General features: G+C 33.8%; 1 protein-coding gene across 5 annotated transcripts in view; it reads right to left on the reverse strand.

Moving 5' to 3' along the window:
- The window catches only part of LOC119673259 (RNA-binding protein Musashi homolog Rbp6), a 318,684-nt gene that overhangs the window by 193,407 nt on the left and 109,607 nt on the right, over positions 1 to 15,670 (reverse strand). For all 5 annotated transcript variants that reach the window (XM_038084516.1, XM_038084514.1, XM_038084515.1 and 2 more), the window contains exon 5: positions 14,362 to 14,403. In XM_038084516.1, the coding sequence (XP_037940444.1) occupies positions 14,362 to 14,403 (42 nt within the window). The remainder of the gene's footprint in view (positions 1 to 14,361; positions 14,404 to 15,670) is intronic.

Consider the following 15,670-nt stretch of genomic DNA (forward strand, 5'->3'; position numbering starts at 1 on the left):
TGTGCCTATTATGAGAGCACAGCACCTTTGATTGGCTTCACATAAGTTAGCTTTTGTATGCGTACTCATGGCAATCCTTGCATAAATTACCGCAAACACACGACGCCACCCAACAACAAACACACGCACTCACACTCAGCACTACGGATACTTACAGATACGCACAGATATTACCCGTAGTAGATACGGATACAGATACAGATATATTATAGCCACAGCAGCAGATGCGTGTGCTTATGCATACAAATGTACGAGAAGTACGAGAAGTACTCGCAGCATTGTATCTGTGGATATTTATTTACGTTATCATTTTCATTTCAATCAATGAGGGCAATTGAGAAATCAATTTGCGTTTTACCAATCATGCTGTGTGGCATGCAAGGAACGAGATTTTACTCATTTCCGATGAATTTTTCTGTTCAATTCTTCCCAATGGGTGGAGGAGAGGAGTCAAAAGTATGAATTTATGGCATATATATCGAATGATAGTATGTACTTTAAGCACATATAGTATGTTGTACGTAATTGTGTGTGCAGTGCGCTGTTGACAATTGTTAATATCACCGCAGCAGTCAATATCTTTAGCAATTTGTGCAGCACAATCGTTTAGAGTACAACAAAATCTGGAAATTGAAGTACGAGTAATATCAGAAGCAGCTTTAGCTGCCGCTGTGGAGGAGGAAACAGAAGAATGGCTTCAGCTTCAGCTCCAGCTGTGCGACATACGTCGTTACAGATGCTGTAAGTGACACAATTTTCTGCACGCAATTGTGTCATATCTATTAAGCGATGTGACATTGTGTCGTCTGCTAATAATCAGCAAAAACACCAGCAGTGCAAGTTATGAGCAACATTAGCACTTCAACTTTGTTCCTACTGCTGTTGCTACCACTCTTGCTGCTGTAATTAAGAAGGTGCCAATTAATTTGCTATACACAGTTACACGCAAAACCATAGATAATTTGCGGTGAAGAAAATAAATAAAAAGATTTTTCCTTTTCTCGTTTCAATCACACCTCAAGTTTCCCTAAAACTTAAATATTAGCCATTAATAAATGTGAGAGCTTATGCTTTAACATATGCGATATACGCTTGGATTGTGTGCTTCAGTGTAGCACTTTTTCCATTGTATTGTACCGGGTTTTAATTGCTGTCTGTCTGTTGTGTTTTTATGGCGCTTCTATCTGTTCCCCATACAAATCAAAGCTGTACTTGGTCCGTGCCGCCTGCCACATAACTTCAGTTATAATAGCGGCCATAATTCACAGATACTTACTGCATATCCTCCATGTACGGGGAGTTCAGTGTTCAGTTCGTTGCGATATGTGTTCTGCCAACATTTTCGGTTCGTTTAGCTGCTCTTTATTTCAATGTATCTCATTTCATTTCAGTTTGGAATGTTTTATTTAATTTTATTTCACTATTTACTGGGCTTTTATTGCTTTGCTGGCAGCACTGGCAGCACTGGCAGGCACTGCCGTTTTATTGGTTTCATTCATTCATTGTAGATAATATGCAATTCGAAATTTGGGGGCGATGTGACTTAAATGATTAAAATTAATTTTCGTGTATTGTCGAACATGTCAATATAGCAAAATTTAAATGTGATATATTGTAAACCGCACTCCTGCATTGTAAAAGTCGAATGTCATTTACATTTACATATACATTTACATACACTTCAAACAACACTAGATGTATTTGTAAACACTGAAATATACATGCATGTGTGTCCTGATAATTGCGTTGCGTACTGACATTTGAAAACTACTGCTTTCTGACTGTCTCTGACTATTCGCCCGACTGTTGAACTATCGAACTATCGTACCGTCGAACTGACCGTTTGCACTTGTACTGTATGGTGTAATTGGTTACGTTGCGTTAACAAATACCATCACTGCCACCATTGATAGTCTCATATAATTTCAATTCCAATTCCAATACCAGTTCCCGAGTTCTGTCTAAGCCTCTTGGGATGAACTCACTGGTATTATACTAATGTGAACTTAACCAAATTCACGTCAGCTCAACTCAACTGAACTTTTACTTACAATTTTATTACTTCTTGAAACTTAATTGCTAAATCGATAATCGCATTTGACGATTATAATTGGCAAATGTATCTACGCTATTCGATTCTTGCTTTCATACTGTTGGCTGGCTCCACATAGAATTTTCACATAGAGTTTTCATTTCGCAACCATTGCGCTACAATATCAAGTATGCGAGTAATTATCTCATAAACATTAAACTTAATTGATGTGTAATTATTAAGGAATTTGTTTAGTATCTACAATATTTGTGCATCATGCTTATTGCCTTTGAGTTCTTTAAATTCGCATTTCAATAGCGAAAACGACTTTGGAACACTGCCAGCTTAAATAATAGCAAAAAATTAATTCTAAATGCAATTTCTTCCACTTCAAATGTATCTGAAAGCTAGTATAAATTATCAACAAATATTATTTTAATATTATCACAACATATGAATTAATTAGCGTAAATGAATTCAAAAATTTGCTCCTAAGCATGCCAAGTTTTTATGCAACCCAACTCAAGCGGTACAGACAAAATTCGTCAGAATCCGAATCCGTAGAGATGCATTCTTCTAGGGCAAAGAAAAAACTTTTTTCTGATTTCGATGTCCAACACGAGATATTTCCACTTCAAGGAAATGTTACCAGATTGATAAACAGACAGTTCTGCCTGTTTCTGTCTGTGCTCTCTGTTTCTGTTTCTGTCCCTGTCTCTGTCCCTGTCTTTATTTTGAAAGTGACATTAGTCTTATAAGTTGACTGCAGTGATATTTTGGGTTTGATTATGACATGTGAAATTATGACACATGAAATAATTATTTCGAAAATTTCAAATGAAATTAATTTGCTTGTGCAGGAAACCATGATGAAGTGAATTAAAAGTAAAATTATGTGGGCCAGTGATGACGCAAATCCTAACAATGACTTAACAATTAAGAGCTAAAAAGGTCAATCTGCAAGGAAAAACTCTTTAAAATTAACATAATTAGTTTAAAATCTATAAATAGCATGCACTCCTGAAATAGACAATACGACAGGAAATGCGATAAAAAAAAACTATTATTATAGATTGGCAGTACTGTCTTGTATCAAATGATTTGCTTGTTACAGCCGAGTAAGTAAATTAAAATTAAATGATTTCTACTTAATTCACACCCGTGAATTTATAATATTCATTAACATACCACATAGACCAGATATAGCTTCGTAATAGTCTTTCCTCTCCCACTCTAGCTTGAATTACCACCATTTAAAAAAGGTTTTTCTAGAAAGTAATTTCCAAGTATAGCTTCGTAATGTTCTATTCTCTTTCTGTCTCTCTCTAACAATTGCTTAAATTGGAACCATTTTTTGGAATTTTTAAGTTTACTTGACTGTAAATCAATATAATTGTATTCTAACACAATAATTGTTGCAGAAATATAGTAATAGAGCATTTAAAAACAACCGTTTATAGATAGTGCCAGAATTGTTAAATAGGAGTAATCATGTCAAAAATTACCCCTCACCCTTGGTACCTTGTCCACCTATTATGGTCATACTTTCTAACTAAGATAAACCTAGTTTTTTGGGTAGTAAGCTTCTTTATCTTAACTCCCTTCTTTACATGCCAATGAGTGGTCTAATCTTTTGTTAAGTTGTTTAGCTTAGACGTTAGCATGATGTTAACAATATGATTACCTGAAGCATCCCATCCGGTTTGCTTATCTGCTAGCAGTTTCCGAAAATATCCCTATGACTGACAATGCAAGGTAGAAAAATATTAAACTGCATTGACATCTTATTTACCACAGATATGTATAAAAGGTCTAAAAGATCTTTAAAGCAGCTCAACTATTTCAGAATTGATACATATTCTTATTGGATATATTATTTAATACAATATAAGTTAAAGATCCTTTAATAGCAATCAACTCCCCCTGAAAAATACTGCAATGATCAGGTACATTTATCACTGCTTCTAACTACATTTATTCAGTGTCCACTATTTAAAACTCCACTAATGATGAATCTCCCAACAGTCAGGTGTGTTTTATTCAATTTGCTGTTGAAATTGAGAATAGGAGCGATTTACTCAATATTTTTTGGAGTAAGATTAAGAACGGAGCTGTGACCGTAGTCACTAGCCTTCCACTGTGTAGTTACTTTAAGTCTAAGAGTAGATAATGCTGGCATTTGTGAGATCATTAGATCAAATGACATCAAATGACTATTTTTCGTAACCATTCGAAATAAATTTGTTCTATAAAATTGACCGATGTATAAAAATAATGAAACCCTTTATTCCCCTTCTTTCTAGAATTTACATCACTGATCAGTTAGTCCCGATAATCCGCTGCGTTATGTTTAAACAGCGTCTTTTACCGCCGTTGCTAATTATTTTTACATTAATATTACCACTCGTCTATTAATTACTTTTAATTTCAGTTTTAATTTTTGGAACCATTAATTAAATAACTTAATAACACTCAACTGAGATGCTTAATACTAGAGCAGATTTATTTTGTCTTCCCTTTTCGTTTAACAAGTTTCAACTTAAAGTTGCTCCGAGTAAACCCCAGTTGAGTGCCGAGGGTTAAAGTGCAAAAAAGGTGAGGAAGACTTGCAGTAGAAGCGACGGGAATAGTAGGAACTAGCGCTGTAGCAAAGTTGGCGGCGGCGGCGAGTGTTGGAAAACATATTAAAGTTTTCTTAAAAGTTACAATTTAAGGAAATACTAAAATCTACGTTTAAACCACGGAAGCTCGCCATAACTATGTGTGGCTGTGGTGGAAGCTGAAGAAAATAACACAAGAGAAAACACTAACGTCCGGACTATGATAAAACAAAAAACATAGAAAAAAAATTAAAGAAAAAAATGTAACAATAACAAAAAACAAAAACAACAAAATTTATATGTGTGGAAGAACTAACGAAAAAGCTCCAAAACAAAAGTTTTAATAAAACGAGACTAAAACAAAAGCAAAAATAAAAGCAAAAACAAAAACAATAACAACAACCATAAACTATGCACTTCAGATAAGAACAAGCACTAGCATAACTACCACCACCATATACAATATACCATATACCACCTAGCTATGAAAGCCGCCACTGTTAAAACTCGTTTAGTGAAATCAGCGATTCCCACCGCACCGCACCACTACACTTTGCAACGCAACAACTTTGCTTACCCTTTAAGCTGCATAGTTAGTGTTAGTCGCTGCTTAAGCTAACTGCACTGATAATACAAGTGATGATGTTGATTGCGTCGGTAATGGTGTTTCGTTTTTCCTCGCACTGTACCAACCAACTGTAGTTGTATTAGTGCTGCCGATGCTTACGTTTGGTTTGTTGTTTTTGTTTGTGCCGTGCTGGTATTGGCGTTGTTAATGCAACAAGACTAACTTTTACGTGGATTTTAAAATTTAATCAAATTAAACTGGTTATGTGCCGCAAGCATATTTCTCTCGGGATAAAGTGTGCTAAACGCCAAGCAATGTTATTTGTTGTTGCTAATGCTGTTGATGGCGGCAGCATCGGCAGCATCGGCAGCGTCGGCATACTTGGTTCAAGTTTAATATGCAAATTGTTTTTGTATTTGTTTTGCTTTTGTTATATTACCGCTGGTGCTCTTCTTTACTTTATCCGAGTGTTTGTTGTTTATTTGCTGTTTATATTTATTTCATTTGTTGTAATTGCTATTGTTGCTGTTGTACATACTGCTGTTGTTGATGTTGTTGTTGATGTTGTTGTTGTTAATGTTGGTGGTGGCGTACAAACGTTAAGTGGTTATCATAGCCATTTATGAGGTTTTTTAAAATAGCTCATTAAACTTAAATGAATACGATGAGCACTAAAACCAAACAGCCAAACTGTAAAATGAGCATATACACATACATACATACAAACATATACACATACACACAATGTATAATATACCACAGCAGACAATGTACAAAAGTACTCGTATAAAACGTATTTCTGCCTCCGGTATAAGCTTAGATAAAAATAACAGAAACAAAAATAGCAACAACAACGAAAATAATAATAATAATCGTAATAAATACAAAAGTGTTTTTTGGTGTCAAAAATTTAACATAACGAGTGAAAAATAAATAGAGGCACATCCACTCACAATCACACACACACGCATATGTACACGCATATGCACGCATTAATATAAATCGCATATAAAGGAGTTACAAACTGACACATCACTCTAAATCGCAAGCATACATATAGGCAGAGCAATATTTTTTGTTGTTATATCCGTGCTTAACACACGCTTACTTTGAGGCTTGTGCGGTTGATAGCATGAGTATGTTATTCATTGTACACATACTCACACACACACACAGTTGTTTAGCAGCCGCCACACTTTCCTCAATTATTTTTGCATTTGGCATAAATTGTTTAACATTTTAAAGGAAAACTCAAGCGGTTGCCGTATTTTGTGGTTCATAGATATTTTCAATGATATTTCACGCTTTCAGCTCCATATACTATATATATATATATATATATAGATATTTAATTTAATTTTTATATTTATTTTATTCGTTGATTTTTTGCAGTTTATTTTTTTTAATATTTCTGAAATGTCAACCTAAATGTTAAAATAAAAACATATTTTTCACAGCTAAACGCCAAGAACACCTGGCGCTATCAGTGAAAGGTAATGATAACTTTCAAAAGACACTTTTTTTGCAATATATCATTTACAGGGTGCATGCGGTGGATTTTTCTAAAAAATTGAGTAGGTTTTTTTATATGAATAAGTATTAAAAATAAATGACATATTTAAATTTATTAAATACGTAGTGGATTACTTAAAAATGTTTCAGTATCTCCAGCTAAATAGTTATTCTTACTTACTAACTTACTTAGTGGCGTATTAAAAATGTGAATCGCAACATTTGAACAAGTTGAGATCATATAATATAGAGAAGATGATTAAACATAGCACGGAATAGTCATATTAGTTACCTAGTTGTGGTGGAGGGAGGAGCGAATACTCCTCAATTAGTTAAGAAAGCCGTTTTGTATCCACAAATACTCGTAATAGTGAATAGTAGAGAAACGGTCAAGCTAGAACCAGCCAGAGGCATTTGTAAAGCTAAAAATCTGGCAATGCTAAAGATAGAGATTGTAGAATGGTGTCTCCAGAAACTTATACCTGGTTCTGGCCAAGCCTAGCAACAGACAAATCGGGTGTTCTGGTGTCCTTTCTTCGATAACTGATAAATGCGCATTGCAGGAGATATTACAGGATAGGTCAAGCCAAGCTTCATTACTTACTAACTTTGCGATATAGTAAACATAAATTTTATTATTATATTCAAGCTATTTGAGCCAGTGCACTTGAGTACTTTTACTCTCTATTAACTGCGAGGAACCTTAAAAACCCCTCTTTATGCCTTAATTGGATTATTGTTTATCACTTCATCAGACTAAGCAATAATTGACCTCAGATCTATATACCTCCCCGAGGAGCCTCTAACCATTCTGACATTCCTTAACATAGTGTTGGTAAGTCTGTCAGTTATAAATTTTATTATTTATTATTATTTTATTATTGGTACTTCTATAATAGGTGAATAGTAAAAATAAAACATGAATAACACAACATAAAATATACCGTGAAAGAATTGTTACTACTGTTTGGTTCATATAAATATTGCTTCATGCAAAACTAATTGCATACTTTCAGGTTGAACAAACAGTTAAATGAAGTAAGCCTTAAAGTAGATTAAATAAATGAAGATATATCATATTTAAATTAATTATTAAAATCATCTTTTAATATTTATATTTCTTAGGTATTTCTTATTCGGAATATTTAAAGTAAATTGTTTCAAACACAAACAATTGGTTTTAAACTTTTGTCTCTCTTAAAAAATACAACAATGTACATCTTTGGTACTTTACATAGTGGCTTCGATTATCGAATTATCTGGAACGATGAACTCTACGCGCTATACCGTGACATTGGCATAGTTAAGTATAAGGTATAACCTAATATTGTCGATCATAAGAATGTACTTAAGCCTATTGACCTCAGAGGTTTTGTCAGAGTTCCGTGCATAAAAATTTAGTGGCTGCGCTGGATTGCTTATATCGTTTGGATAGAAGAAAATGCTTTATCTAAAAAGGTGTCTGATTCGGTGTACCCGCTGGTGGAAAATGCAGAATAGAAAGTTTGCATCTTATATAGAAAGAACCAAGTAGCTAACGATATGAAGCTTCAATCGTACTCGGTACTATCAACTGACGACAGTAGCGGGGACTATTGGACACAGCCAAGCACGACCCATTTCTGTTATGGCCAACTGAGTAAGTTAGTAAGTATATTCCTAGCTCAATATTTAGTAAATAAATACAATTCACAGTATGTTTTAAATGTCTATGCTAACTGGTTTAGATAAACTTAAACTTCGAGGTTTAGTACCACTTACTTTTTACTTGCCCCCCTGATTACTGAAATATAGTTTACTTCACTAACCTCCGGGTAGAGAATATTCATTCGTAAAAGATAATTTTAGTGGGTTGAAACTGTATATTTTATATAACGGTATATATACAATACTAAGCTATGATGAAAATAAAGTTTCTTACCGAAAGTTTCAAATTTCCTATGAAAGCAGTAAGTATGCATGAATTTGAAATTTAAACAGACAAAAAATCTACTACCTGCTATTAAAGAGCACAATAATTTAATTTTGAATTTATTTTAACATCAACTACGAAACAATTAAGCGCTGAAGTAAGTACCCTGAAATCCTCAGTATCACTAATTAAAAATTCCATGCCACGAATTTGGAATAATAAACTGCACTCACTAATTTCTACGTTCTACACGTTTTAATATTGTGGCAAATTTAAATGATTCAAATTTATATTTAAAGTGACAGCGCGGTTTTAGGAACTTGTCAAAAAGTTGGATGACATCGCACAGCATCGTATCAAGATTTAAGTGCAAAAACGAACAAAATAAAAACTCTGAATAAAATAATTTGAAAATTTTTTTTCTAAAATTTACATAAATTTATGCAAAAGCTAAGGTCACTCTTAATGAAGAGCAGGGGACGCGCACTGGCAGCAAGGAGTAAGCGCTTACATGGACCACACCAACTGTAGCTTAACTGCAGTCACAAGTACAGTACGCAATGCGAGTCGCTCGAGGATCAGTGCTCTTCTTCATATCCTTTCTATTTTTTTTTCATATTTTTTTCCTTCATTTTTCGTTTTTTTTCTGCTTTTCTCTGTTTTCTATTTTCTGTTTTCATTCTATTTTATTTTATTTTAGAAATAAAAACTTTTACGAGTGCAATTTTTGCTTTAATTACATTCACAACAGTGAAAACTTTCAAATGTGCTCACAAATGCTACATGTGTATAAAGTGTACAAGTGTATGAGTGAGTGTATGTGTGTGTATGAATGTGTGTAAGTATTTCGACATGCATACTTAGTAAATTGTAGAGAATAAAATAGAACTTGTAACAAAAGTAAAAATTAATTTATTTCAATTGAAGATGAACTTTGAAATGCGAAGTTATTTTTCTACATTCATTGTATATGAGCGGAGGATGCGTTGCGTTATGTTTGCAATGGTGAGAAAGACACACATACACAACAATGTGTATGTGTGTTTGTGTGTAAAGTATTATTGCTGGTATATTTGGTGGTATATATATGATGTACAGTACGTTTCGCTTTGCCCAGCCCGGTATGCAGCCGCTGGTGACAAAGTGTCAGCATAACTCAGATAACTGCCATAGGACAGCAGATACGGGTACTCTGGTGGTCCGTAGCTGTGACGCGTGGAAACGTGCCACGGGTGGTGCTCGCAAAAGTACAATAGAAGTGTCTCAGTATCACGGCTGGGTATTACGGGCCGCAGGCAACAAAGAAATTTTAAGTTTTCTGCTGATTTAGTGCACGAAAGTTTTAAATTGAACTGTTTTATGCTCAAGTTTTGAGTTCCAGTTCGAGTTGAAGTCAACTTTTTAACGAAAAGCCGCTGCAAGTGAAAATTGAGTGGGCGGCCCAGTGGGCCCGGGCTGAGAGCCACGTGTTCGCCCCAAATGATGGAAAACAATCAATGAGGCGCATAAAATGAAATGAAAAATTGCTAAAAAGTAGTGTCTAAGCTTAAAATAAGGAGAAATGTCGACAAAGAAACAAAAGTTTGCCGTTCTTATTTTAATTGACTTTTAACTTAAATTGTTTGCTTTTTTGTTATTCCTTTCACTTTTTTCTTGCTCTTTGCTTATTTTATTATAATTGTTTATAGTTTTTAATGGAAGTGATCATTAATTTGAGAAGAAAGCAAATGGGTTGGCTGTAGTAGTTTTACTAAGAAGAGCAGTTATAGTCAAAAAAAGCTAAAGATATACATTATCTTAACACAGTAACAACATAGAACGTATACCAGTCAACGTGGCATAAAAAAGTAATGCCTGTGATACATGCGTTTAAGTGTAGTTGAAGTAATAAATGTCACGAAACACCAAAAAGGATTCGTTTGGGAAACGTTTTTAAGCTCACATATTCGATAGGTAGCTACGACTGACGATACACGAGTAATGTTTGTCAAAAAGCTTGTTAGGACCAGATGCTCTGCTGGTGAAAACAAATGGCAGTAGGTAAGTAAGGATGTCCAATATCAGTGAGAAGTATAGTTATACTGTTTAGCACTTAACTTCAATACTTTCATGCCTCGCCTATTAATATTAAGTTTATTAACTCAGCGGTTTAAACTACATTACATTAAAGCACAGTAAAATTAAAAATAACCGATTTTTACACTCACTAGAGTAAAGAGAGGCCACCATAGTGGATCGCTCATATGACACGGTATTATTATTATTATTTGAAAAGGGGTAGTGTACTGCGACCTAAAAGATCTGTTACACCCCTTAACGGATAAGAATGTTTCTCCAAGTCCGATTTCTCTAATAAAAGACAGTACAGAGCCCATCTTTTCTAGTCTTGAATCCTTATGATCCATAGAATACCCTCCTAGGTGTTTCTTCCGCTTGTGCATCAGTACCGGGCACTCCCCAAGCATATGGTATGCAATTTCTCTCTTTTCTATAGTATCTCAGTCTGAGTTGGATTAAAATTCTAATTTCGATTATTCAATCTACAGTGACCGGTCAATAATCTTGTGATGATATGACACGGTAAGTTTTTTTAAGGAGAAGCAAACTATTTGTAGCAACACGGGATAGGTAGTATTTGGTTTCCCAACAAATATTGATACATTAGTGGTGTCAATAAAAGACGAATTACATTTATATATCGTCTCAAACAGTTCATTTATTTTCTTTTTTTTGTAAGAAAAAGCAAATTGTTCTCTTTCGTCTGTTCATAAAATTTTCCGTTTCAAATGCAACCCAGTAAGGTATCAATTCTCCACAAAAAAATTTATATTGGAATGTGGATTTATAGAAATGAAGTATCTGACATCCAAAAGTTCTCTTTAAGAGGAACTAAGTCATTTATAGCGACCATTTTAAAACAGATAACAAGGTAGGTAGTGATATTTTCACTCTGAAGTTGATTACAAACAAACCTTATAAGCGTCGTGATTTTGTATAGTACAAATAACATCTGGGATGGGTTTTAGCTACTACATGTCTCTAAACCATCAACAGAGTATAGTTTTGTCAGGATTTCTAACTACGCGAATTAAGTAGTCAGTAAGAATACTTTGGAAGCAACTTCTTTTCTTCTTTGCTTAATGGAATGCGAGTTATTTCTAAAATACTTTTACTCAATAGTGGTACAGACCAATTGGATGATCTACTCTAACAAGAGCTCCATTGAATTATGATAGTAAGTTATTCAATTGAATTTACAGAAATATAGTTTGAAGCGCAGCATATCTCTTTAATGAAATATATATTGCATTTGATTTAAGAGTTAAATTTTAAGTTAATGTCAGCATCCACAGAATCAAAAAATAATACAATATAAATAATCTAAGCATAATATTAGATATTATAAAGCTAGTAAGAACAACAAAACGGAATAAGTATCAAAAGTCGAACTTATCGAAATTGCAAAATATTTGACACACATCGAAAGAGGTGTATCGGAAAGAGCATTGATGCTATAAGAGCTGACTTCTACATAAGTCAACGTATAACTGAAGATAAGTTATACAAGTTAACGATTATAAAATGTTATTAAACAACACCTTTTTCGTGTCAAAATAATAATAAAAATAATAAAACTAATTAAAGACTAAGGAGAAGAGATTTCGTAAGAGATAAACCACTTTAAGAAAAGTTCTAGTAAAGCAAATATGTAGACGTAGGACCTCGAATTGTACCAGCAAATCATAGCCTTACATTGTCCAGTTGCTTTAAAGATAATAACTGAGAACATCACTATATGCTATCTTGTGAGATCAAACAATCTCAGATAGATAAGTCACAAAGTTTTTTGCCATAGAAAAAATAGCGGTATAGGCAACAATAATACAGAGTTTGGAACTGCATAGGACTCCTTACTCTACAGTTCATCAATCTATAGCTGTAGAGTATGAATATTTATTTAGTGCCGTGTAAAGCCAGTGCCGGTGATTATACGAAGTTGTAGTCCAGTTTAATATATATTATGTTAATAAATATTTATTGAAATTGTGTATATTTTTTTTTTTTGTAGTATAAAAATTTAAATATTTTATACATAAAAAAAGCATTCACACTCGCAAATCAGTTGATTCGAAAAATATTTAAAAGCAACAAACATAAAAAATATGTTAAACCACTTAAAGTCATTTAATTTGAAATTTGCGTTATCAGGATTTTACAAGCGATTTATCTGTGAACTCATTAAACAGAATTAATACGAAATAGCGGCCGTAAATGGAATTAAACCAATCGAAAGTTATTCGCACTGGAAGTGCTCTCTTCTCGGTTTCAGTTTGTGTCCTTACGCAAGTATTTTAGTTCAGAATTTTGAAAAATCTAAAAATTATTTTAAACTTCGCTAGTGTCTGCATATCCAGGATAATGTGAGGATACTTCTGCCATATTTCTTTATTTTTGCTTACTTGGCTCATCTGCATTTTATGTGCTAAATTATTATCATTTTTTCCAACAATTCACATTTCTACATTTTTCCCGACCATAATAAAGATATATGTGCGCCTATTTATATACCGAAATTTGTACGCTCCTATGTAGAAATATATCCTTTTAACCGAATGTACGAGTACACAATCGCACTTGCTTTCACCAACATTTTGCGGTATTAATTTTTTTGTCAACTTCAACAAGAAGCAACTGCAGATACATTTTGTACTGCGGTTGTTCTTGTTGCTACTACTGCTGCTGTTGTTGTTGTTGTTGTTGTTGTTGTCGTATCTGACGTAGTTGTTATGGCATTCAAAAGTTGCTTCTTCATTTTTTCTTGGATTTACTTCAGTTTTTCATTTTTCATTTTTCATTTTTATTTGCAATTTTTCGAATTGCTTTAGTGTTTAACACGGTTAGCACTGCGTGGTTGCTATTTCGGTTTTATTATTATTTTTTTTTTTGTTTGTGTATCTTTTTTTAAAAAAAGATTTTTTATATTTTTTTTTTTGGTATTTTATTCTCATAATTTTCATAAGCAGTCGTTTTGCTGAGGATTTATGTTTTTAAACGCCTTTTAATATGGGCTCTTCATCCAGTGCGCGTAATAATAAAAATAATGGCATTACACAAGTAGGTAGGTTGACGTTACGGCACAGTGCCGGAAATCATCTTCGCACCGCCGATAAGGATGCGTTCCTTGTCGTAGTCATTGTCAGAACTGCCGTTCCTGGATTCAATGCTGCTCCTGCTTCTACTCCTACTCCTGTTGTTGTTGTTGGTGTTGGTGTTGCTGTTGGTGTTGCTGTTGTAGCTCAAGAAGCTGTTGTCAGCTCATTGTGTAAAAAGTAACACTGCGACTGTGGTCTATAAACATTTATAAGACAGCTACATTTCGGCTTCGTGCTATCTAGGAGTTAAAGCATGTGGGTGCGTGTCCTAACTGCACACAGCAGAAATTGTAATCATCATCATTTTCTACCCATTCGTAGTCGTAGTCGCAGTCGTAGTGGTAGTTGGTGTTCTGCTTGTTTTATTTTTTAATTTAAATTCTGAGCCACTGATAGTTGCAATATACCGACTTAAGCACAGAGGCATACCGACATAACAGACCGACATCGACCTATACACCTACTAAATTTCATGTGCTATTTTTCTGCAATTTCTTCTATAATTTTCTTTTTCATTTTTTTTTTTTTTGGCTTCTTTTTTATATTTTACTATATTCATTTTTCTTTAATATTTTGGTACTTACTTTCGGATGTGCTCTCCGGGGAAATGCCACTTTTGGGTCGATCTGCAAGTAAAAGTAAAAAAGGGGGAAAATTACTCTATTTGCCACACTTAAGCGAAATATTTGGGTTGAACAAAGCGAAAAAATACTGAGAAACGTTCATAAATATAATTTTTAAATTATTAGAATTTTATATGTCGGCAATTGTAACGAACATTTTTAAATTATAATTTTTTGTTACTGTATGCTTACAAATTAGTCGCAACTAGAGACGTAGTACTCGAAACATACAGGGTCATATCTTAAACTTATATTAATGAAAAATGATGAAAAAAGTTAATTTACTACCTGAAGTCATCTTTAGTTTAAAATGTGACCTTTAGCAATATTGTATAATATCTTTCACAGGTCCAGGAAGTGTGCAAACAGAAGGATCCTGGATTCCATCACAACAAATAACTCATAAAGGGATATTAATGAAGGATTATGGGATCAGATACTTATAATTTTATTTTAATGCAGTTCTACGGTCAATGGTGAAATTTGAGGTTATCTTAAAAATATATATAAAGAAATTGTTGCTAAATAGGTCGATTACTGCTTATTAAATAAATGTCGTAAGCCGATAGCCCAGTCTAACAAGGCGCGATTTCAATTTAAGCTCCATAAGCTCCATATGGTCTATAACAGTGTTTCTCAACCCAAAACGTACTGTGGACCAGAAAAATCTTAAATGTAAATTTATTGCTTAGAAGCCGGTATTGTTATAGATCACAACACAATATTTCACAGTCCGACGGTGCTAATGATTCGGGTCATTATCAGATATCAGATAACCGTATGGGAGAAATCCTGACCTTAAATACAAAATCCACTACTGATTACAAAATTATTTCAAATACTATTACAACAAAAGAATAACACAATGACCACATTACCTGATTTTCACCATGTCATTTCGAATATAAAATGTCATTGCAATGAAATCTAAATATCATAAGATAGGTATAATTGTCATTTTGCGATTTTTGATTTAAATAAATTTTAATTTAAAACAATCAGAGAGAAATATATCAGGGACAGAGCCATAAAATTGTTCACAAAACTTGATACGCTGCCCAACCCCGCCCTAACAAAAGTCAAGTCCATCTCAGGACCCACAGGAAGATATACTGACCTACGGTCCGTCATCAATTAAAAAATAAATAAACAATATGAATTCCTGCATAGTTAAAGCCTAGTGTGGAGCAGCGCTAAGCCCACCAGCCACAATAGCATCAACTCAAGAAACCACAACAACAACAATCAGAGCTGGATTTGACATGAAAAG

The sequence above is a fragment of the Teleopsis dalmanni genome, chromosome 1, assembly GCF_002237135.1.
Source record: "Teleopsis dalmanni isolate 2A chromosome 1, ASM223713v2, whole genome shotgun sequence".
NCBI lineage: Eukaryota > Metazoa > Arthropoda > Insecta > Diptera > Diopsidae > Teleopsis > Teleopsis dalmanni.